Source organism: Callorhinchus milii, unplaced genomic scaffold (assembly GCF_018977255.1).
Source record: "Callorhinchus milii isolate IMCB2004 unplaced genomic scaffold, IMCB_Cmil_1.0 Scaffold2, whole genome shotgun sequence".
NCBI classification, from domain to species: Eukaryota; Metazoa; Chordata; class Chondrichthyes; order Chimaeriformes; family Callorhinchidae; genus Callorhinchus; species Callorhinchus milii.
Window position 1 is genome coordinate 75,815,311 of NW_024704743.1, and position 24,901 is coordinate 75,840,211.

Consider the following 24,901-nt stretch of genomic DNA (forward strand, 5'->3'; position numbering starts at 1 on the left):
TAACAACTTGCATTTAAATAGCGCCCTCATGCGGGGTAGCGTCCCAGAGTGCTTAATTTCAAGATGGACCCTTCTATGAGCCCTCATTGTCATTTCAAACAAACAGACGACGTGAATATTCACACATTATGGCAGATCATAAACTAAAATATGTAATCCATTTGGTTGGATGTTAATTACGCAGTCAAAGGCACCTGTATTTCCCCCTTTGCACATATGTGTTTGCACGTGATCAACTGAATCTGCAATTTTGACTCCAAAGGAATTAGTCTAATCCAGTTGATGTATTAATTCATGTGAGCTAAATTGCTATTTTCCTCTGTCCAATAACAACGTTACATTTGTATAGCGCCTTTCACGTCAAGAGGATGTAAAGATTTGTGAATCTCCGTCTGCTTTATAAATGAATCCACTGTAATTTCGAAAAAATAAAATTTAATATATTTTGGAGGGATGGAGGGGAAGGGTAATAGAGATTTGCTCACATTATGAACTTCATTCCCTGGATTGCATGGAGCAGAAGATCCCCAGTATAAGTGGGGTGAGAAATGGAGCATTGCCAGACACAATAATCGTAACTTGCAGTTTGCGGCTGATATTGCATGATTCGCAACCACATTCAGGAGCAAGCTATAGCAAAGTTGTAGTTTCATAGGCCAGCAAAGGGTGCTTTACAGTTGGAATTTGCTTTCTGGCCCTTTGTTGGAATTCTTGGGCGTTTTTCTCAACCATGAAACAGATCAAAGCAAAACACCAACAGCGTTGTAAATGTGAAAATTTCAGCCCCAGTGTTACCATAGAAATGTGCAGCGCAGAAGAAGGCTATTCAGCCCATTTTAGGAGTTGATTTTTACTTGTTCAGCTAGGATCATCTGATAGGCTTTAGATTTCCAGGGTTAACAGGAGTTAAGTGGGAGAAATCTGGAGAAATCTGACTGGTTTGTCCCTCAAGTGCTACCGATGAATGAGGCTAGGCTTTGATCAGCAGTGCCCAGAGTACTGCAGACATGCCTGGCTCAGAAATCTGATTGGAAGTCAAATTGGTCATTCGTTTCATAGCTTATTGTTGGATAATAAATAACTACTGTGAAGCGCTTTGAGACATCCTTACGAAGTGAAAGGCGCTGTACCAAATGCAAGGATTATTGTTATGATTATTAATAACAACAGCAACTTGCACTTATATAGCGTCCTCCACGCAGGGGAGTATCTCAGAGCACTTAACGGTGGTGGAGCCTGACTTCGAGCTGGGGGTGTGGGGGTGGCTGTAAGCATGGTCAAAGAGGAAGGTTTTCAGGCGGGACTTGAAAAAGGGGAGAGAGGGGGCAAGGCGGAGGGATTGAGGGAGAGTGTTCCCGAGCTTTGGGACGTAGTGGCTAAAAGTGCAACTGATGGTGGGCAGAGGGTGTGAGGGACGAGCAGGAAGCTGGTGCCAGTTGAGTGGAGGTGCCGGGTGGTGGATTGGGGAATGAGGAGATCAGACAGTTAGGGAGGTGCCAAAGAATGAAGGGATTTGAACACGAGCGTGAGGATCTTGAAGTCGATCCATTTGGTGATGAGGAGCCAGTGGAGCCTGGCCAGAACTGGCGAGATGTGGGTACGGAATTTAGAAACGATGTGGGTATTAGAACCGATATTGCCACAGATGATTGACTCGATTCTGACATTCCGTTTCCATGCATGTCACCTTAGAGCTAGTTCAGCTCCAAAGACCTCCCTGTCCCAAGGGGATAATAACTAATTGGTTCCGAGGTTAAGGAAGAGAAAGCCTGTTGAGTCCCTGCTTCTCGTCCCTCTGCAGTACCTCTACTGGCTGTATATGGTGAGGGGAGCCAGGGGAGATCAGGCTCTGGTGGGAGGCTCACAATTGAATAATGGCCACTTGAGCGGGATGCTGAAGGGAAACTGGTGCTCCTGGAATCGAGAGGCAACTGGAGACCAGGAGCAGAGACACACATGGCAATTGTGGAGAATTTGTTTTTAATTACCCACACTAAATTTAAAATAAAGTATGCCCTGAGGTTTCAAGCCACAATGTTTTTTTAAAAAAACTTGGGAACATAGGGGAGGGGAAAAGAAAGATACCAACATTTACTTAATGTAATCTGTTCACAAAGAATTCAAAACTGTCTAACAACCAATATGCAATGAAGTGACTGGACTACAAAAGAAGCAGCTACAAAATAACCCAGCAACAACAGAAAGATTATAAAACTAAGGCTGTGAAGTTGGATCAAACACTTCTTAACAAAGGCAAACCATGAACAGGTAGATTAACACCTCCGCTTGACAGACAAGGAATTATTGTTCATTGGCATCATTACTGCAGGAGTATAAAGAATACACTGGGGGAGGGGGAGGATTAATGTGCCAAATAGTCCATATTCACTTAATTAACTATATGGTTAAATTCCATCAGTTCCCCAATGTACACTCTGGGATCCTCAGGCCTTTGGCTCTTGCCAACCTGCACCTAATACTTTGGGAAATTCAGTAAAAGAGTTCATCCCTGTACAGGGTGGAGTCTTGTAGCTCAGTGGCCAGAGCACTCACCTCGCAAGCGAGAGACATGTGTTAGATTCTCAGCAGGGTGAAATGTTGGGCAAGTTTACTTACTCCACACGCTTCTGTTTACCTTGCAGTAAGTAGGAACCCGATTGTTAGTCGACTGGCGGATCGCTTTTCTGGGGATAATAAACCCTAAAAAAAAATGTGGTCACTCAATCTATGACTGTTTGTGGGACACTGCTGTGCGCAATTGGCTGCCGCGTTTCACCCGCAAATATACAGTCAATTCACTTTACAGTATATTCTGTGAAGCGCTTTGAGACGTCTAGAAGACATGAAAAGCGCTATATGAAATGCAAGGATTATTATTATTATCCCTTTGGGGAGAGAGTGTACATTCCATTCCTGACACAGAAATGGAATGTGTAAGTGGGATTCATGGAACTCTTAGTCTGGTTTGGATAGGCTTAAACATGGTGATGGGTCAAGAAAATAAATGCATAAATGGTGTCTCAGGTCAGAGAAATCCCTTTGGTGCATGACATGTATGGCCTGCAGGAAACCCCATGTATGTCACACTGACCATCGAGTATTGAGCTCTAATTTCCCCCTCCCTCCCTCCCTCCCTCCGTTGCTCATTGCAAACCACAATGAGCGCCCTCCACCCTCTGTGCCACCTCTAGCCCCCCCCCAGCCTCCTGCAGGCTGACAATGTCCTGCTGAACCCGCCGCCTCTTGTCCCAGCGTGCACTTCTTGGCTGCCGCCCCCGACCCGAGCTGGCCCTCCCTCAAAATACCCCCTCCCTCCAACTCTCCCCCTCTGTCCTGCTCTCCCTCCGCCCTCCCCGCCTCCTATCTCTGCTTGACCGCCCCCACTGCCTCCCTCTGCCCCAGCCTGGGAATCCTCATCGTGGCACTCGGCACTGGCTGTCCAGCAGCAGTCACACTGACTGCCCTATTCCCCACCACCGCCGCAAGCCACCCCGGACACTGACCCCGGGGGCTAACCTCTCCTCCCTCATCTGCATCCCCACCCTTCCTCCCAACTAACCCACTACCACCTCCCATCCCACACATCCCCCTGCCAACTGTCCACTCCGCATTGGTCTTCAGGATGTCCGCTCCATCTCCAACAAGACACTGGCCGTCAATGAACTCATTCTCGATGAGAACATTGACATCATGGCTCTCACAGAAACCTGGATCACCCCAGGTGACACCTTTCCCCTCACTGAGGCCACACCACCTGGCTACACCTATCACCACGCCCCAAGCCCCAACGGTCGTGGCGGAAGTGTGGCCCTCATATCCAGGGCGTCACTTGCCCTATCCCCCTACTCCACCGGCTTGTTCCCCTCTTTCGAACACCTTACCCTCTGTCATCCCTCCAACCTCTGGCCCGCCTCTCACATCAACCCACTCGCTGCACTCACTCTTCTCCACAGCACCCTCTCCACCACACTCAACTTCCTTGCTGCCCTCACCTCCTGAACTGCCTCCTATTCCCGATCCTCACTCTGGTGCACCAGCCACCTCTACTCGCTTAAGGGCCAGATGTGATCTGCCGAACGCACTTGGTTCAAATCCAGCCTAATGGTCCACCGCTACATCTGGCTGGACCTCATCAAGACCTACACTCCACTCTCGCATCATCCAAATCATCCTTCTATTCCAGGTTAATCCTGGAGGCGAAGGCAACCCCAGACTCCTATTCTCCACCTCTAACCGGCTCCTATGCCCTCCCCGCCATGCCTCACAGATACTTTACTCTGACTCTCACTGCGAGAAAATGCTGGACTTCCTCGAGTCCAAAATCGAGGGAATCCACTCAGCTGTCACTGCCCTCCAAACTTCCACCCACTCCCTACCCCCACCCTTCACAATTACCCATCCGACAACTACCTATCCCTCCTTCCACACCTTTGAACCTGTCACCCCCTCCTCTGTCTTCAACACGGTAACCTCCATGAAGTCCACCACCTGCTCCCTGGCCCCCATCCTTAAAGCCCAGCTCCACCTCCTTGCCCCACTACTCGCCGACATCATCAACCTCTCCCTGTCATCTAGCACTATTCCTTCCTCCCTCAAAACAGCCACTATCACCCCCACCTTGAAGAAACCTTCCTGCGACCCATTACAGTTATCCAGCTACCGGCCCATCTCAAATCTCCCCTTCCTATCCAAGGTCCTTGAGAGAGCCATTGCCTCCCAGCTTCGCTCTTTCCTCTCCTCTCACTCCTTCCATGAACTCCTCCAATCGGGTTTCCGTGCTGCCCACCACACGGAAACTGCTCTGGTCAAGGTGACAAACGACATCCTGACCATGTGTGACCAGAGCTCCCTCTGCCTCCTCGTCCTCCTCGACCTCTCCGCCGGCTTTGACACTGTGGACCACTCAATCCTCCTCCACCGCCTCACCTCCCATCTCAACCTTCAAGGTTCTGTCCTTGACTGGTTCAGGTCCTACCTTTCATACCGCCACCACTTCGTCGTGGCAAACGGCTTTTCCTCCAGCCCCTGCACTGTCTCGTGCGGTGTTCCGCAGGGCACTGTCTTCGGTCCCTTCCTCTTCACCCTCTACATGCTCCCCCTTGGTGACATCATTCACAGACATGGGGTAAATTTCCACATGTATGAGGATGACACCCAACTCTACCTCTCTGCCTCCACCCTCAACCTCAGGACTACTGGCGTCCTGACCGACTGCCTGTCCGACATCAAGTCCCGGACGAGGGCCAACTTTCTCTAACTGAACATCAACAAGGCTGATGATTGGCTCCTGATTGGCTCACGCCAGCACCTCCGCACCTCAGGCACTGGCAGCATCAGCCTCCACAACTGCACACTCAACCTCACTAAGCCAGGCAGGAACCTGGGTATCTTGCTTGACCCTGAACTGTCCTTTCTCCCCCACATCCGCACCATACCAGCACTGCCTACCACCACCTCCGCAACATTGCCAGTCTCCGCCACTGCCTCACCGCTCAGGCTGCATAAACCCTCACCCACGCATTCGTCACATCAAGGCTCGATTATGGGAACTCCCTCCTCTTCGGCCTTCCCAACTCTTCCCTTCACAAGCTGCAGATCATCCAAAACTCTGCAGCTCGTGTACTCTCACACACCAGGCTCCGTGACCCCATCATTCCCACCCTCGCCCGACTCCACTGGCTCTCTATCCCCCAGAGGATCAAGTTCAAGATCCTCATCCTCACCTTTAAGGCCATCCATGGCCTTGCCCCCTCCTACCTCCCTGACCTGCTGACTCCCTACCAACTTGCCCACTCACTCCGTTCAGCGGGCTCCTGCCTGCTCCATGTCTCCTGCCTGACCCGCCCTACCATCGATAACCAGACTTTTAGCTTATCTGCCCCCACACTGTGGAACTCCATCCCATGGTCCCTTCGCCTCGCTTCCTCCCTTGCCTCCTTCAAGGCCGGTCTCAAGACCCTTCTCTTAGACCGTGCCTTCGGTCTCCCTCCCACCTCTCCACCTTCCCTCATCCCTACAGCACCCCTCCCCCATTCTTGGGCCTCGAAACTTGACTGTTCAGCGCTTTGGGACGTCCTCCAGACGTAAAAGGCGCTCTATAAATGTAATTTTGTTGTTGTTGTAATTTCAGAACAACAGTGTCTTGTGTCACCATTAATTTTATGCAAAAATTCTGTTCTTGAATGTTGCAGAATAAAATTATGGAACCAAAATATTTGAAGAGAAATAATATAAATGGCCTGGCCAACAATCCCCCAAATTAAATTGGTCACTCACCTACCCAAGTCCAGCCATTATACAGCTGAAAGCATCCCTTCCCCAAAACAGGCTGAAAGGTATTGTCGAGAGGCTTGCCGAGGATGCTCTTGATAAAACGGAAAAACACAAACCATCGGTTTAGGGAGTGAAATGGAAAACTGCAACACGAAGACAACCTTCACTGTTGCTTTGCTTATTTGTAGTTATTTCAGTTTGTGGTTAGTAAATAAATAAATGATTGAGGGGTAAACTTGGAACCACAGGACTCACTCCCCCTCCTCCCCCCACCATAGTGAAGATTTGGTTGCAGAGGAAACGCACCCGTGAGCCCGAGGCACAACTCTGCAGACTCAAATCACGTTGTACCAGTGAACACGACCCAATTAGTAGCCAATGATGAGACTAATTGTTGCCTGCCTATTGTAAAGGGCTTTAAATTACTGCTGTTCTGAGGCTGAAGTCTCTGTGTCTACATCCACGGCTGATGTGCACAGTGATGTGATGCAGTTATTAGTACCAGAACTTGGCTGCCTCTGCTACCACCTGATGAGCGGTTTCTCATGTTCCGCCCGAGCAAACAATCTTCTCATTTCTCAGGTTTTCCACATTTCCACAGCAGAACAGAAAAACTATTAGAAGTAGTTATAAAAAAGTGAATATCCTATCTTCCCCCAGTTTGTATCCTTCGCTCAAGAAATTAGTTCACCTTTTGCTTGACTTTACAGTTATCCTTTGCTAAATCTCTCTTGCTTTACTCAAGGTTTAAGAAATAATGTACATGTTGCCTCGCTCATAGGAGTTTAGTTGCATCAGAAGTCAGTGATGGTTTGTTATAATGGGCCACTGTTACCATGGTGAAGTCTCGGGCAGGTAACTTCACCAGAAACCCACAAACCTCCACACCCATGCACCAGATCGCGGTGAATGCTGGATAAAGATTTAGGTCAGTGGTGGCCAATATTTTGGGTCATCCAACAAAATAAATGTTCTTGTTTGAACATTTCTTCATTTATGCCACAAATCAAGAAATATTAAATCAAGAAAAACCTGCAAACACAGTACCAATTGAACAAGACTAGTGCGAATATTCGGGGCACTCTTGACAGCCCAGTGGACCGGCCCCAACCCGTGGGCCATAGGTTGGCTGGCACTGATTTAAGTATTATTAGCCTGGTTCATTTGCCAAGCAAAGTCTCCTTGGAGCTAAGCTAGATCCAAGGTGATGTGCCTGGCAATAGAATATCAGAATTGAGTCTATCCTCTGACAACAACATTAATTTTTATTCATAATAGCTCCCTTCATGAAGGATACTCTCTCAGAGTGCTTCAAATCTCAGTACTCTGGTTGCTAAGCTGTGAGGTCAGACATTATCCAAGGAATTGTTGATGACAGACCTGCCAAACTTCCACTCAGCTCCTGCTTCCATTATCCCCGTCCTCACTTTCAAAAGCCTCCATAGCTACGTTCCATTGTGTGTCCTCCCAGCTGTGACCTCCTGCAACCCTACTGATCTGGTTGTTTTTCTTGATTAAATATTTCTTGATTTATGGCTTTCAGACATCCTTCCACCTCTCTCTGGAAGTCCATCCTAGAGTACCTTTGTCTTGCCCTCTTTCTCCCCACCTTAAGTCCTATTCTTTTGACTTTATTTTTCAGCTCCCTTCCATCCCTATCTAGCTCAGCAAATCTCCCTCATTGTTTTAAATATTCAGTTTGATCAAGTCTTCAATTCCTGGACAAAATCCAGAGATTTATCAATAAACTGGCTAGTATGGTATTTCAGAATTGATCGATATTTCGATTTTTTTTGCCAAAATATTCATCAACAATTCTTCCAGGTGCAAAACGTAATCAACAAAACATCAGTGACGAGAAAACAACAATACTAACATTTGTTTCTTATTTAGCAAATAAATGTAATCTAATCAGTCGAGAAGCTGTCTTAGGAACCGACTGTAAATAGGTTCAATGTATTATCTGTTCAATAATAATAATAATCCTTGCACTTGATATAGCAAGACATCTTAAAGCGCTTCACAGAATATATTATAAAGCGAATCGACCGTGTATTAAATGAGCTCTGGAGGAAAACGTTAAATGAAGGCTGGCTTTATAAAGTGAGCACAGAAAGGAAATGATCCCACTTTTAAAAGGGCTTCATCATTCCCAAAAAAACTATTGTTTTTTTTTGGGGGGGAAGAAGGATCAGAAGAATAACCAAGGGGAGTACGTTGGTGAAGTGAGATAAGAGTTATCTCAGTTTGGTAAATCATGCAGTTTTACACTGAATTAATTAATTCAATAATTAATTAACTAATTCGCCCTCAAAAAATCCTAAATTATAACAGGATAAATAACCTAAGATTAAAGACGTAACATAAAACTGTACACTTTTATATCGAACCAGTCAGTTTCAAGTGCACAGGGGAAATAAACAAAACTTACCACATTGGCAATTGGGGACATGGGGAATAACCTTAAAGATATATATAGAAATTTCCTTCATTAAGTAACAACAACAATTTGCATTCATACAGTGCACTTCACATAAGAAAGCATCTCAGATTGCTTAAATTAATCATATTCAAATAGTTGGTAAATATTCGTTCCAACATCTATTATTTTACACCTGTGTCTCTGCAAATATTTGCTACCTATTTAACCCAAATCCTAGGTATTTTATTCTGATTGAATGTCTCAATTTGGTAACCCTGCCATAAAACTAATCTGAGTCTTTGACTGTACCGGAAACTACCTCAGGAGGCTCTCAGTGATACCAAAGCTATTCCAATGTGTGAAGAAAACTGGCTTGTGCGACGAGTTATACTTCTCAGAAACCAATTACTTTTAGCTCAGACTTACTAAGGCATGCTAATTATCTGTTTAATAGCTCTGAACCTCATTGTAAAATGGAGAGAATTATGCTGGTTAACCTATTGTATACTAAATATACAAGGGTATAATAAGCAATCGTGAAAATTATACCATGGGAGAGGTCATGAGGTTCATCAAGGCTATATCAGTGAACTCCAATGAAGCTAATTGGTCTTCCCGATATAAAAGGCATAATATAAATGTAATTTGTTGTTGTTGTTCAAGCTACTCACTGTGAATTCTACAATGTACCCAATGCAGAATGAAGATAACAGGAAATTCTTTTATCCCAATTCTCTGCTCTTTTCGCATACCTTTTTAAAGTAAACCTCTTAGAATTACATGAAACCTTATAGCATGGAAACAGGCTATTTGGGCCTACTAGTCTGAGTCGGTGTTAAAGTCTACATGAACCTACAGCATTCTACAATACCCTTCTATGTCCTTCTCCCTCAGCTATGCCTCTTCAAGTGTTTATCTGATTTCCTTTTAAATGCTGTGTGATCTCCAGCTCCAGCCATTCACAGCAAAGCATTCCATGTTCTAATGCCTATTTACTGATTCCTGGAATAACCGGAGAGAAGAGTATTCCTGGTCACACAGATTATACTTTCCTGTTATCTGCACTTTGCGCCAGCTTCATATGATTCTATAGTCCTGGTGCAGGACTTGAACCCACAACACTCTGACTCCAAGGCAAGAGGACTACTAGCTGAGCCAGGCTAGCATCCCAACTGATGCAGGAAGTGGCAAAATGCAAGCACTACAGATTGCTTGTCTTTGGTTTTGCTTGTAGACAGTATTGTCAGGGTAAAGTACAAGAAGCTTTAGTTTGCATTTGTACTTTCTCTGAGCTGGGAGTGCTCGATACTCGAGTGATTCCAGTGGAAAATGTGTTCTTCAGCATTAAGATTACTCTCTTCGATAAACACAAAAACAACAAATTGCATTTGTATAGAACCTTGCACATCTTGAGATGGACCTTGAAGAAGATGAGGGAAGGAACGAGGTGATGAGACTGCGGGATGGAGTTCCAGAGAGTGGGGGCAGAAAGGCTGAAATTCCTGCATCAGAATGATAAAAATCGACAAAGTCAGTGTAGAGGGCAGATAATTGCCGGTGGTGGGGTGGGCTGGGCACCAGACGTGAAGCAGGCCAATGCCTGCAGAGCAGAGGGAGGTGGCAGGTTAGTATAATTTTAGAGAGTCACAGAGCTGGGTGAGGCAATACCGTGGAGGGATTTAAAAGTGAGGATGACGATCTTGAATCTGCAGGATGAGGAGCCCATGGAGCTGGGCAAGGATGGTGGGTGATATGCTCATGGAGTGTGGTATGAAGAAGACACAAACTGCAGAGTTCTGCAGCTTGTGGAGCGAAGAGTTGGGAAACTTGGTGAGCAGAGGGTTGGCGTAGTCAAGCCTGGACATGATAATAATAATAATAATAAACCTTGCATTTGATATAGTGTCTCATCACGTCTTCGAAACGTCTCAAAGTGCGGATCAAGGTCTTGGCACACCAAGAGGTTTTGTTTTGAAGAAAAAAACATATATTTACTTAACCAAATGTCACACAAGCAAAGTACATAGCCATAAATATCATTGTGGAAAATGTATAACTCGCCAGATGCAAAACGGAACTGCAGAACACTCATCCAAACAGATTGTCTTTTCAGCAGTAACAGAATTGAATATCTCACTGCTTATCACAATTGTTATTACACTGATCAACAATGCATAAAATGATTGAAAAGTGACTTTAGTGGCCAAGAATTTAATTATAAACACCACTAAGTCTGCAAGTATGACCACAGAACTCGCTCCTGAATAATAAAGTCTATCCTGCATTACCAACAATATTTTTGGGTCTGGAATATGCAGAAACCAATCAGCATGTTTAAGAGTACCCAAGCCACATTGAGAGTTTTCACAATTGTATGTCACCTAATATCGAAATTAAAATGTGTACCATCTCCCTGAAGAGACGCATCCAGTTAACCTAACTTCGGGGCGAGTATTAGGCATAGGTTGGCCAGGGCCAAGGCTTGGCAGCTCCAGAGTGTGTCATGGGGTACTGTTGGAGTCTAACCAGCTAAAACCACATAGCTTGCCACTGAAAACTGTCTGACAAGCTTACAGCTTCTTCACAATACACAGTCACTACACATCACAGTAAAATCCTGAAAAGCGCTTTGACATGTTGCAAATATTTGTTATAGCAAATGTGAGAATTAAAAGAATTTATGAAAAATTGGTTTAAAAATTAAGGCTTTTTTAAAGGATATGTCAAATTCTGGACCCTTTGAACTGATAAAGTAAATCTAAACCCACGTGGAACTTCTACCCAGCAACGTTTCATAACAAACTAAACTCGCTATTTCAAATCTCTCAAGCAACATTGCCTTTTCACCCCAATAAAGGTGTGCATTATTTAACACAGTTTATTATACCAGGGACAGATAATTAACTGTATTGGTTCACTAAAATCAATTCTAGCCTTAAATTGCAACACCTCACTTAGAGGAAAGTATCTGTCAAAAAGTCTACATTGTACAGTAATCCTATTTTCCATTGTCTTTAGTTTCTCTGCCAGTTCAATGTTCTGTTTTTGCAACAAAATCAGAGCAATGTAGAAAAAACTTAGAATTCAAAATTGTGGTCATTACATTTTAAATATCATTTTAGACTCAGTGACCCTCAATACTAAATACACTATGGCTATTATTTAGCTAGTGCTTTATCACACATTTGTCCGGGTCCCTCAACACCCAGGTTAAACAAAGGCTCTGGCCAATGTACAATTGTGGTCATGTAGATGGGTTCCTAGTTCAATCTCCATTGTGCAAAGGTAGCCGATCTCAACTATTCACTGATCGGACACATGCATGGAGAATGGTCACTGGAGCAAGATAACAGTAACCATGAAATCATATCTCAAGCACAGGTAAGTATCTTTCAGGAAAGGAGGACGGAACATTTGTGGCACAAAAAAATTGGATTGGTCTCAGGAATTTGCAAATTATTGTTCTGTTTCCGCAGTGGAGGGGATAAGATACAAGGAATAACTAGATGAGCTAGGTTTCTTAAGTTTTGAAATAATGTCTCAAAGGAGACCTTGTAGAGGTATACAGGATGTTAAATGTGATTGAGAAAGTAAACCCATAATAATACTTTCAGATATGTGGAGGCAAGAAGACACAAGTTCAGGGTTGTGGAAGCAATTTTAGGGGAGACACCACGCAAATAAGTATTTCTTTACATAGAGGGCAACTAACTATTGGAAAGAATTACTAAGAAGTACGATAGAAGCCAGGACCACTCAACTCATTTTAAAAAAAAAGCTTGATTTTGTAATGGGAAGACAGTATGACATGTATCCTGCAAGGATGAAATCAAAATGGCTGAGGGATCTTCTTCCTTCAAGCGTCTCTTATGATCCTGTTATCCTAAAAGTAGGTTCCAAGTAATCTCCTATCCTAAGGGGTCAGGTTCTGCTGCATATAAATTTATTGTTTGTTTAGAAATTAAGGTTTGCCTATTTGCTTTAGGCTGTGTTAAAATTGACTTACATTTTTAATATTCATTTTTATAATAATAATCCCTACTTTGATGCAGTGTTCAAAGAGGAAGCCTCAAATCGCTTCACAGGATATTCTAGAAAGTGTTGTGACTGTTTTGTAGGTGAATGCAACCTGCAATTTGTGCACAGCCATGAAAGTAACCAATTTTATTCGGAGGATTCTTGGCTAAGACCCAGGAGAAACACCCTTCTCTTTTCAAATAGTGCCATGGATCTTCATTGTGCACCTGAATAGGCTTGAACCCAAAACATTCTGACTCAAAGTGTTGCAACTGAGCCAGCTTTTAAACAAAAATATAACTCTTTTTAAAAAAAACAGAGTGAAAGGCTGGACTTGTGCAGCTCGTGCTATTTCAGCAGTTGACGTCAGGGAAACATTAAAGAAAAATAACGAAAGAAAGAACAAATAAAATTCCGTCTGTATAATCCCCTATTTACATTGAAATGTTTCAAAGTGCTTTACAGCAATTACTGTTAAGAGTAGTGACAGCTTGTGTAGGCAAAAGCACAACAGCTATTTGCACGCAGCAATGTCCCACATGTAGCCATGAGTTGAATTATCAATTAATCCATCGGCCGGAAAACTCTTTTCTCAATCTCCCTTCTCTATTCCAGTAGGTCCGTGGGATTTTTAATATTCACCTAAACAGGCAGACGTGTACTCAGTTTAACGTCTCGTCCAAAAAACGAGTCACATCTAACAATGCAGAGGTTACCAACACTGCACTTAAGTGTGTGTCATCGATACTTAATAATAACCCAGAGCAGAAAATGATTTATTTACTTCTGAAGAGATTTCTTAAAAAGTATCATAATTTATAAGTGTTGCAAAAACAGAATAAAAATTGGATAATAACAGAATATATTGTTTGTGTTATTTGTGAGAAACACCTTTATGATCAACTTGTGACTTTTGGCTTGCTAATAATGAGGTGATCCTAGTTCATGGATTAAATTGGGATTCCTACAGTTAGTTATTACACAGCCCCTAAAGCTCATCTTTGTTGATACTCTGTATAATACTAACTTGCATCTTTCTACACATAATATACATGTCAATTATAACTAGGTTTCAAATTGAGAAGCACCATTTGTGACTATAATCTTTCTATCAAAGCACTAAATATGAGTAAAGATGACAGCTCAGCCAATACTTGATTGAAAAGATAATAAGAGTCTGAACCTATCCAGCTGAGATAGAAAGTGACTTTCCAATATATAAAAAAAACTTGCATTTGATATAGCATCTATAACGTTGAAATTTTACAAAGCGCTTCACAAGTATTTGCTATGAGGCAAAGTGAATATATAATTGTAGGCAGAAATGTTGGCCAATTTTGACAAAGCAAAATCTCACAAACCGTTATGAAGTGAATGGTAAATTTAACTGGAGGATTGCCAGCCAGGACATCGGGAGACATTCCCTTTTCTTTTTGAATAATACACTGGGATCTACCCGTCCACCTGAACAAGCAGATGGAACCTCAATTCAACAATTCAGCCAAAAACACAGAACGTTTGTCAATGCAGTGCACCTGCTGCAATGCCAGTATTAGATTGAAGTGTCACCCTGGACTGTGACCCCCAAGTCCTGAAATGTGACTTGAAACTACAAGCTTTTGACAGAGAACTGCTTCTCTGTCAAAAGCTTGTAGTTTCAAGTCACATTAACAACTGAGCTAGCCTGACACATTACCAAAACTTTAATTTAAACACTGCAATCAAACATTTTAATTTAATTTAGCCAGAAAACTGATCAAATTAAGAGGCACCATGAGGATTTCTATCAGGTTTCCAATGGCTCTCTTCAGAGGCTGATGAGGAAATGGCTGCCCAGGTCATTGCTCGTGTTTGGGCACAATTGTGTTGAGTGTGACATAGAGATTAGTAAAACTCTACAATAAATAGAAAAGAAAATGAATGACAGTCAGGGAGGGCCATGTGCTTTGAGGATGCTTATATTTTGGTTCTCAAGGAGAACTCAAGGAGCAGGAAATACAATAACTGGGCATCTGCTCTGTCCTTTCCGCAGTGCTAACCATATTAGCTCATGATTTGCCTCAGTGTGCAAGAAACACAGATTTTGTGGTTTTCCATTTGCATGGTAAGTCATGATTTCCCAGATGGTTACTGCAAACTAAGGTAATAGAAAGCACTCGTACATCAATTTCAACTGAGTGAAACCTGGTGTGTTCTGCTCCTGGGTCTTACTCTTTGGAGCTTTGTCCTGGAGAGAAACGGTGTAAACACAAGCTGTCTACTAAAAGAACCATGCATACCATCTAAGTTAACGTTCAAATCTTATTTTTTTTTAGGAGGATGGGGTGGGGGAAATTAGGTTGGAAGACAAATTAACAGTCCTGCGGTTCAGATTTCACCCTGAGCAACTCTATCTGGCTCGGCGTCGTGCTCTGACACTGTCACCCGCTCTGGGTCGCTACCCTGCGTGAAGGGCGGTATATAAATGCAAATTTTTTTTGTTGTTGTTTCCTAGCAAACAAACTAACAGACGAGAAACCACATATCCTGGGATGGAAATGTAGTGAGCCATTTCTTTGAATCCAAGAGATATACTATATCAGAAGGCAAAATGAAGCCCAATAATAACAATAACAACAACATGCATTATATAGCAACCTTCATGTGGGGCAACTTCTCGGACCAACTCCTTTCAAATGTCGAAGAACATCTGCCAATTAAAGCTACAAAACAACCCAAGAACCTGGGCTGGCAGGATATAGGACTGCTAGACTGTTTAGCTGACATTTATTGGACATAATTCAGTGGATGATTTCAAAGAGATTGGGATGGAAACTGGAAAATGCTTAATATGATGGTGTGTGTGTATGGGGGGTGGGGCGGAGAGGGGGGCAATTATGCAAGACATTTTTTATTCAGCTGAGGCTGTTATATTAAAAGGGCAGTTCAGTTCTGTAATTCATCACTGTAACCTGACCTACCCAGAAAGTGCCTGGGGTTACCATCCATACAGGGAAGGATAAGTATCCCCATTCCCTTGGATCATCATCATAAATAAAAATACATTTGGTTGAGAAAAGGTATACTGCTAAAGGGATACTGGGAAAGAGAACGGAATGGAGATAGAGTCGATAGCTCCAGTGGGGGAGCTGATACCAGCACAGCCATGGGGAACTGAATGGTCTTCTGGGCTGTAAACATTATGTTTTCTGTGGGAGATTCCAAATACTATAAAGAACTACACAATATAAAAATTCGATTCTTCCAACTTTGTTAATTATCACATCACACCTCTCAAATTTTACCTTTGGGTATGGGCATTCATCCCAAAAAGCCCATTCATACAAATCCTCAATATTCATCGGCTTCACTCCAACCCCTGTACATCTCCTGACAGAAAGTTCAATTTAGACTCTCTCTGAATCCCAAAGGCAATTGAGCAAAACACAGAATATTCAGTCCTCAAATCTATATTGTTCGATCTTTGCACCCTTCCTGCTCAGGCACCTTTACCCCAAACTCCTATGCAGAGTCATCAGCACTAATGTATTACATAGGTGAATGCGAGAGCTGTTTATAAATGCATAGATGATACTATACCCTTAGACTATCCATCGCCAATAAGTTGCTCATTAAACATTGCGTAGAATTTCCTAGCAGAGTTGTTGAGCTCATCAAAGATAGGGAGTGAAATTAATAGCAATAGATGCACACTCACACATAGGTACTTCAACAATCTTGCCATGTCAAATGCAACATATTAGTTTAATTCCCTTAAACGGCTGGACCAAAATGAGCCATTTGCTCTCTTTTAAAAGAAAGAATGCACAGCTAAAATTAACAGAAGAATCCTTTAAATGTTAATGAGGATTATTTTGAAGAAGACCTACACACAGGTGAGACATTCACACAGCTGCTGATAAATGCATCATGTGGAGTGAAATGTTTCGACAGCCAAGGTTTTAGCAAACTTTATGTATCACTTTGCAACACCAGAAATACCAGATAACAAGATGACAAGTTACCTTTAAGATACAATTCCACTAGAGTTTACATTTATATAGAGCCTTTCACATTGGGAGGACATCTTAAAGAGCTTGACATTGCTTGGCAGAGAACCCGACCTTTCGGTGGAAGTTGAAGCGAGCAGAGAGGGGAAAGATGACGAGAAACATTTTCGAAGAGATAGACCATGAATGAGGTGAGAAAGCACCTGAGTTGGAGGGGCTCCAGTTGAAGTTCCAGAGAGTGGGGACAGAATGGCTGAACGGTGGGACAGATAGGACAGGGGACAAGAAGCCGGGTCAGGAGGGGTGAAAATAGACGCCATTCACAATCTTTTTGTACATGCCTCTATATAGTGTTGTTAAAAATGTCACCCTTGGGAAAATCAGCTGATGTACAATATTTGGAATGGCAACACTGTTCACTTGCCTATGTTGCTGAACTCAATTAATTTAGACGAAGGGCAGAGGGAATATCAGTGATTACAATTTCCATCTTGTAAAGAATGCACATAATTGTAGGAAATTCTTAAATTCAGTCTTAATTTAGAAGCCAGTAATTTTGAAAGGAATACCAGAAAATTTGTTTCCAAATTGAGGTTGAATTAAGAAATTTCCAGAATTTTGAACAATCTTATATTCTGTTCTGAGATGTCTACTGTTTTCAATCTTTATCATTAGGAATTAGCTACAGAAGGTACAACTTCTAAGATTGTTGGTACCAAATTGAGGGCATGGCAAATAGAAAGGAAGAATGCAGTAAACTGCACAGCAGCGTGAGCAAATACAGTTTAATGTTATGAAATGGGAAGTAATATATTTTGGGGAAAAGAACAAAGAAAGGAAATTCACCTAATATGGTACTACTCCTAATGACGTGGAAGAACAGAGAGATCTAGGGAGCAAACACAAGATCTTCAATTATCAGTGCAGGTAGAAAAGGCCATCAAAGGAAAATGGCTTTATTTTAGGGAACAAAATAGCAAGGAGGAGATTGGGAGCACTGTTCTAGTTCTGGCACCTTATTATTGAAGGTACTGTACAATAAATAAATAAAAATAAAGATTAGGTATACCCTCAAACCTGTTTAAGCAACCACCTCCATTCAGCAACAACCCTCTGTTAAGAAACACCATAGAACAGCCCCTTCAGTTTGTGTTCACACGCCAATGAACATTTACTCCAAGGCCACTCTAATATAAAGGCCACATTGGCCCAATCGCTTGAGAGGTTGTTGAAGACAGGTTTGCCTATATGAGAAGAGAACTAAAATTGACAGAACCAGAGAGAAAGATTGAACTTGAAGTAGACTATGCTATTCTTACTTGTTTATACTTTGGACTGCCAGGGTTGTTGAAAACGTTGGTGGCCACAGTATTAAAGACAATGAAATTCTAATTTTCGTCATTAAGTGTAGAATCTTTCACTTTGTTCTCTTTTGGGAGTAGAAATTCCACCCATGGTCTAAATTTACTCTATTTTCTTAGCATTTTAGAGCACCCAGAATTTGGCAAATTCTTCTGATTTGGGCAAATTGATCTGATTTTGAAGTTGGTTTCCTGTCAGTGATTTGAGAACATCAGTTTCAAAGTTACGATTGAATTCAACTATCTGCTAAATTCTGCAAGTTTTGAAATACAAAAAAAAGAGTAACTTTAGCCCCAGGTGGTATTTCTTTCCAGTGTTGGGAATATTCCATTATATGTGGATAATATCAATGTTGTTGCAAGACTGCAATAGGAACTATTCCTTAAATAAAATAATAAACCTTGCAGTAAATATAGTACCTTTTACATCAGCAAGGCATCTCAAACTGCTTCATTTACTCAAAGGGATTAATTTACTGTGAAGTGTAGTGATTGGCAAAAGCCATTTAGGTTTTGCTCTTCTGAAGCACTTTCTCAGGTTTGTCCATTCTACCCAATTCATTTCTTATATTTTGTCTGACACTTTAAGATTAACTGTAAACGTTCTTGTTGCTGGCAATTCCTGTACTGAACATTCATGCAAAACCAACATTTATTAAACAAATTAATAATTTGTTTTGCTTGTCAAGCAACAGAAATAGCATTCATTTAAGTCAAAATGCCACCAAGTTATTAATTGTAATATAAAATTGTGCAATTCAATATTTGACACAATGGGAGGGATTTTCTGCTTGTGCACTCAATGTAGCATCATCACATTCATTAATGTGGGCTCAATACTATCTTTCGTTCAGGAAGTTCCAAAAATTTCATCCTGCCCACTTATATACAACTTCAATACAATTTTAAAGTGTAAATAACATGACAATAAAACATTTTTTTGAAAACCGTATTGTTAAATTTAAACTGTATTGTTAAATTTAAATTATCATTATTTATGAATGAACAAGAACAAATGCACAAACTTGACTACTGTATACTGTATATCCCACATCAACAAACAACAACTTTCATTTATATAGTGGTCCTTCACAGAGTAACATCTCGGACCGCTGTAACAAAATGTTACACAAAGCACACAGAGCACAAAGTAGCCCCATTGGAAATACTGCTGGTTTCACCTTTCTTGAAGTCTATAAATAAATTTGTTAAAGGAGCTAACAAAACATTTTGGTTTAAATGTTTAGATATTCCATCCACTTTATCTCATTTTACAGTCCCCGTACACGCATACCAGAAGGTTTTTCCTAGGGGAGGAGGGTGGAAAGGTGGTGTGTGATGTAATAATTATCACACTGTTGGACATTCTGGTCCTGGAAGTATCATATTCAATGACTTCTGTGGTTGAACACCCCTATCTAAAAAACAACCCATTACAGAGAGAATATGGAATTATATTATAATATTGCTCAGTAACTAACATCACGCACATTATGCAGAGAACATCAGTCAGTAACCATCATTTTTCCCTAAAAAATATGTTCGACTACAGAAACAATCACTGCACTTTACAGTAAATCCTGTGAAGTATTTTGAGATAATCTCCCGAATTTTAAAGATGCTTTGTAACTGACACTCATTACTGAGAGCGTGCCACTCACTAACTAACATTAATAATAATCCTTAGATTTGATATAAAGCTTTACACATCAGGAAGACTTCTCAAAGCGATATCCTTTGATGTGTATTTTATGGACAAAATGTGGCAGCCAATTTATAATAATAATAATCCTTGCATTTGATTTACCATCTTATCCTCTCTTCCAGACATCTCAAAGCGCTTCAATGAATATACTGTGAAGTGAATTGACTGTATATTTTGTGGGTGAAACCGGCAGCTAATTGCGTACAGCAGCGTCCCACAAACAGTTGTGGATTGAGTGACCGAATTATTATTATTTCTAAAAAACCTTGAAGGGATTATTACCCCCGGAAAAACAATTAGAAAACAACAGGATTCCTACTTACCGCTTGATGAACAGAGGCATGTGGAGTAAGGAAACTTGCCTAAGGTTTCGCCCTGCCCAGCAATCGAACCCATATCCTCTCGCTTGCGAGGCGAGTACTCTAACCACTATGCTACAGGACTCCACATTTGCACACAGCACTGTCCCACACACACCCATGAAGTGAATGACCAATATTATTTTGGGGTTTGTTGGCCAGGACACTGGAAGAAATTCCCTTCTCTTTTTGAATAGTGCCATGGGATCTTTAACGCCACTTGATCAGGCAGACGGGGGCTCGGTTTAACATCTCGTCTGAAGTACGCCACCTCCAATAATACAGTACACTCCCAGAACTGCATTGGAGTGTCAACATAGGCTATGTGAGTTCAAAATCCTGATGTATTCGCACACAATAAATACAGTCACTACAGTTTATAGTATATCCTGCAAAGCACTTTGGGTCACCTTCCCGACTTGAACTGCGCTATACCAAATGCAAGGATTATTATTAAAACTTAATAATTATTATTATTATCTTCAACTTTAAAGAGAGTCTGTCACCCACTACATTACTGATAAATAGATCTAAAGGATCTGGAGACAGGGCTATCTGATATTTTTCTGTAACTACAGTAAAACTTGTATGTTAAATGAAGATAATAATAAATTGTATAATCACCTAAGTCATACATCTGCCAAGTCCCATTGAATGTCCTATTATTTATAAATTTCACATAACTCGTAGTTTGCATATGTCATATTCAATGTATGGTCCAAAGTGGTACGACTTATGTGAAGTTTATTGTGTAACCTAACTCTGATGGGTAATCTTTTACGGATGTGTGGAGGGAAACTATGACAAAACTGGGGCAGGAGAGTCTTGTGTGACCAAGCTTAGTGAGAAATCATTTGCTAATTACTCACAATGTAACTTCCAATAGGGAGCAGGGCATTGCCACGGGGATGGAAACGTATTGATTTTCTATTGAAAGGATTGATGGCCTTTTATTTTACATTCACCGCCCCTGAGAATTTCTGGGAAACTTCGGCACACGGTTTCTTGCCTTTCCCCTCTAAGGGCAAAGAGCTACAGATGATAAATTCTAATGATTGACTGTCATTGAGAAAATGATGCATTTGGAATCTGCACAGTTGGTGTAGGGCCATAGGGATTGTAAACAACTGGAAAATATGATCTTCTCTTATTTGAGATTTGCTGAATGGGCTCAAAAATTCCATGGACATGTAGAACATTGTGCAGAATATAGTATAACAAGATTTATTTAGTGCTGTGTAGTCACTGAGCATGAAACCATTGATTGTTGTGTGTTAAATAAAGATTACTGAGTTATTACATTTCAGGGAATGTTTGAAATAACCTGTTCTAATGCAACATTTCAACAGTCTTTTGTAACAGAAAACAATCCAATTTCTATGCAAAATATAAAGAACGTACATTTTTAAAAGTGTATTATCTACCTTTGTTTTATTCCATATCATGTCAATGATGTTAACTTTATTATACTACAGGTTAGGATGGTTATGTTACAAGTGCTGGAGATGGTACAGAGATTCACTGGGATGTTGCCTGGAATGAGGAAATGTAGGTATAGGGAATGGCTTGATCAACTGGGGCTTTTTTAGTTGAGGCTCAGAAGGCTGAGAGGGAATATGATAGAAGTATATAACATAATGGGAGGCTTAGATAGGGTGGAAAGGGAAAGATTGTTTCTGGTGTTTGAAGGTCTAGAACAGAGGACATAGATTTAGAATCAGAACTAGGTGGTCCAGAACGGAGATTGGGAAAAATGTTTTCGCACAGAGTTGTGGGAGTGGGTGGGAAGTGGAACTGCCAAAGTTAGTTGTTCGGAGAGCAACCACGAATACATTCAAAAACACACTGGACATGTTGTTAAGAGAGAATAACATTGAGGGATATGGGGAAAAGCCAGGATATGGGACAGGCACTCATGTGGTGCATAAACACCAGGCAGACTGAATGGACTGTTTCTGTGGGGTGTGCTTTCTATGAATGTATAAGCAGGTGCATTAAATTGCCTTCTAAACATCAGTATGTGTTGTGATAATGTATCAGATACTGCATTTTTCACTCTGATGTGTTTTCTTAGGAACTAGAGTTTAAAATGTAATTTTTAGATCATCATTTTTTTAAGAAACACATTAGTATCAAATTCCCTGAGCACTTTATGTTATGGAAATTGTGTGTTTGATTTTCTAATGAAAATGCTGGAAATAATTACAGCATGGGAGTAGCCGGTATTAGAGAGCAAATAAAATGAGATTACGCAGAGCACAGAGCGTCTCAGAACCTGTATAGGCAACCTTCAGTATACGATCTTCAGGTTTTAACTGATCTGTTAATCAAACCACAAAAGCTTTTCCTCATCACAATCTGAAAAGCAAACAGGCAGGGCTTGCTGAGGGGAAAGGCAGCATTTTATGTTGAGTTGCATTGTGCTCAGCGATGAAATATAAGGGAGAATGCCAATGCCAAAGAAGTGCTTTGAATAGCTCAGCTCCCTTCTAGCGCATCTTACAGAAAGCTTCTGACTGGGTTCACAGAGATGGACCTGTTTTTACTCGACTTTGAGGAAAAAGCCAGTGAGAGGTTGAGGTAGCCTTCAAGTTCTAGAATCTCTGTCAAATGCTTCTTACCTCTGAGAGGTTTTCTTGTATTTTCTCCTGTGGGAAGAAGAGAAACATAAATCAGAGGAGAGTGGAATTTTAATGAATTACCCACTTTATCATACAATCATTAGAAAGATACTCATTGGAGCAGTTATGGGGAAAATTAATGAAAAATGTTCCACTTAGACGTGATTTCCCCTCTGTTTGTCCAGCTCCTGTTCTACTCTACCAGGCATTTATTAAATACATAATGTAATACATACAAGCCAGAATTGGTGTTGTGCTTCACAATCCTGGACTGTGGGGACCCCATCAATACTGAGCTACACGTATTACTCTGCCAGCATTTCATTAAGCTAAGTAAAAGTGGAGTCCTGTAGCTCAGTGGTTAGAGCACTCGCTTTGCAAGTGAGAGACCTGAGTTCAATTCCAGGCAGGGCGAAACCTTGGGCAAGTTTCCTTACTCCACACTCCTAATAATAATCCCTCCAAAAACCAAAAACAATATTAAATTGGTCATTTTCAATCTATGACTGTTTGTGGGACATTGCTGCGCGCAATTGGCTGCCACGTTCGCCCACAAATATACAGTCAATTCACTTTACAGTGTGTTCTGTGAAGTGCTTTGGGACGTCCTCCCGACGTGAAAAGGGCTATATCAAATGCAAGGATTATTATTATTATATTATATAAAAACTAAAACCCTTAATCAAATACATTAAGAGAAGTAAAAAAAACTAAGGTCTATCATAGAGAGCTGGAAAGTAAGATTAATAATAAAGGGTGACTTAGAAAAACACAGCACTGCAACAGATGCCAGGGGCTGAATGGCCACTTCTATGTTGAAAGTTTCCAATATTTATAATAATAATCCTTACATTTGATATAACGCCTTTTAAATGTAGAAGGCATCTCAAAGCCTTCAAAGGATGTACTATAAATTTAGTAATTGTGTGTTCAAGCGCTCTAAAACAATACCCATGTAAAGGCAGTTGTATAAATGCAAGTTGTTGTTTTGTAGGTGACTGTTTCATAAAATGTATTTCGCCCACAAAATACACAGTCACTCCACTTTACAACGTATCCTGTGAAGCACTTTGAGATGTCTCAATGACTGACAAAACGCTATTTCAAATGTAAGGATTGTAATTATTATAAAAGCTCTTATTTTTACCACTGACAATGAATGGAAGCCACGAAAATTTCCCCCCACATTTCATTGAGGTTTAAAGCATTATATCCTACATGGAGAATTTTTTTCTAGCATTACTAAAAAAACAGAGGTAAAGTAATTCACTGGCAAAAATATAGCAGTGTGTTTAGTTTACCATTGGGAGCTATAGAGTACGATATTAACATTCCCTGAAATTGTGTTCAGTCAAATGGCAGCTGTCCAGTTCAGTTGGAAGCTGGTGATTAGTGACACAGTGCAATGGCTCTGCAGGATTCATCACTCATATCCAGGATTAAACTTTGATGGAGGAAACATGGGCTGGAATGACATCAAGCCAGCTTGCACCACATGCAAAGTCACAAAACAGATCTGCACCTTGCCCTAAGCTGCAATAAATCTATCAGCCTGCTGCATTCCCCCCCCTGTCCTAGATAGCTGGCGTGTTGCTGAAACGCAAAGCTTTGAATCTTTACGCACAACGATTTCACAGCCCTCGGCCACGTTATTAAAAAAAAGGATGGAAAAGGAGGAGAGGGAAGCAGGGGCAAGGTCCCAGCTCCTGCCAACTGGGTTCACGTGAGAGACTGGAAATCGGGATGTGCAACCCGTTCCGACAGAGGAACATCTGGGAGGCAGGAGGGACATGGAGAAAAGGATACAATTAAAATGGTAAATCATGGCTGGAAAGGCGCACCAGTTAAACAGCAGCCGGGAGACGAGGTGGTATTGTGCATTAAAAGTGACCTGATCGTGTAGTTCTGGAGGTGCTGTGTTTTTGTTTTTTTACAAAAAGAGTTATTTCTCTCACCCGATGTCTGATCCGTGGCATTTATCAGTTCCCGGGAAAGGATTTCCATTCCCTGTGGAATGGTCAGCACCAGCAGAAGAGCGTGGATTACTTTTAAATGCCACCACAAGCACAATGTGGGCATCGAGATAATCCGCAACCAAAGCGGACACCACAATAAACCTGTGATCAGAAATGTCACGAAAGCCCTCGGCACAAC

General features: G+C 41.6%; 1 protein-coding gene across 1 annotated transcript in view; it reads right to left on the bottom strand.

Moving 5' to 3' along the window:
- The window catches only part of pde1ca (phosphodiesterase 1C, calmodulin-dependent a), a 174,521-nt gene that overhangs the window by 149,178 nt on the left and 442 nt on the right, over nucleotides 1-24,901 (bottom strand). The window contains exon 2 of the mRNA XM_042332134.1: nucleotides 22,748-22,774. Within this exon, the coding sequence (XP_042188068.1) occupies nucleotides 22,748-22,774 (27 nt within the window). The remainder of the gene's footprint in view (nucleotides 1-22,747; nucleotides 22,775-24,901) is intronic.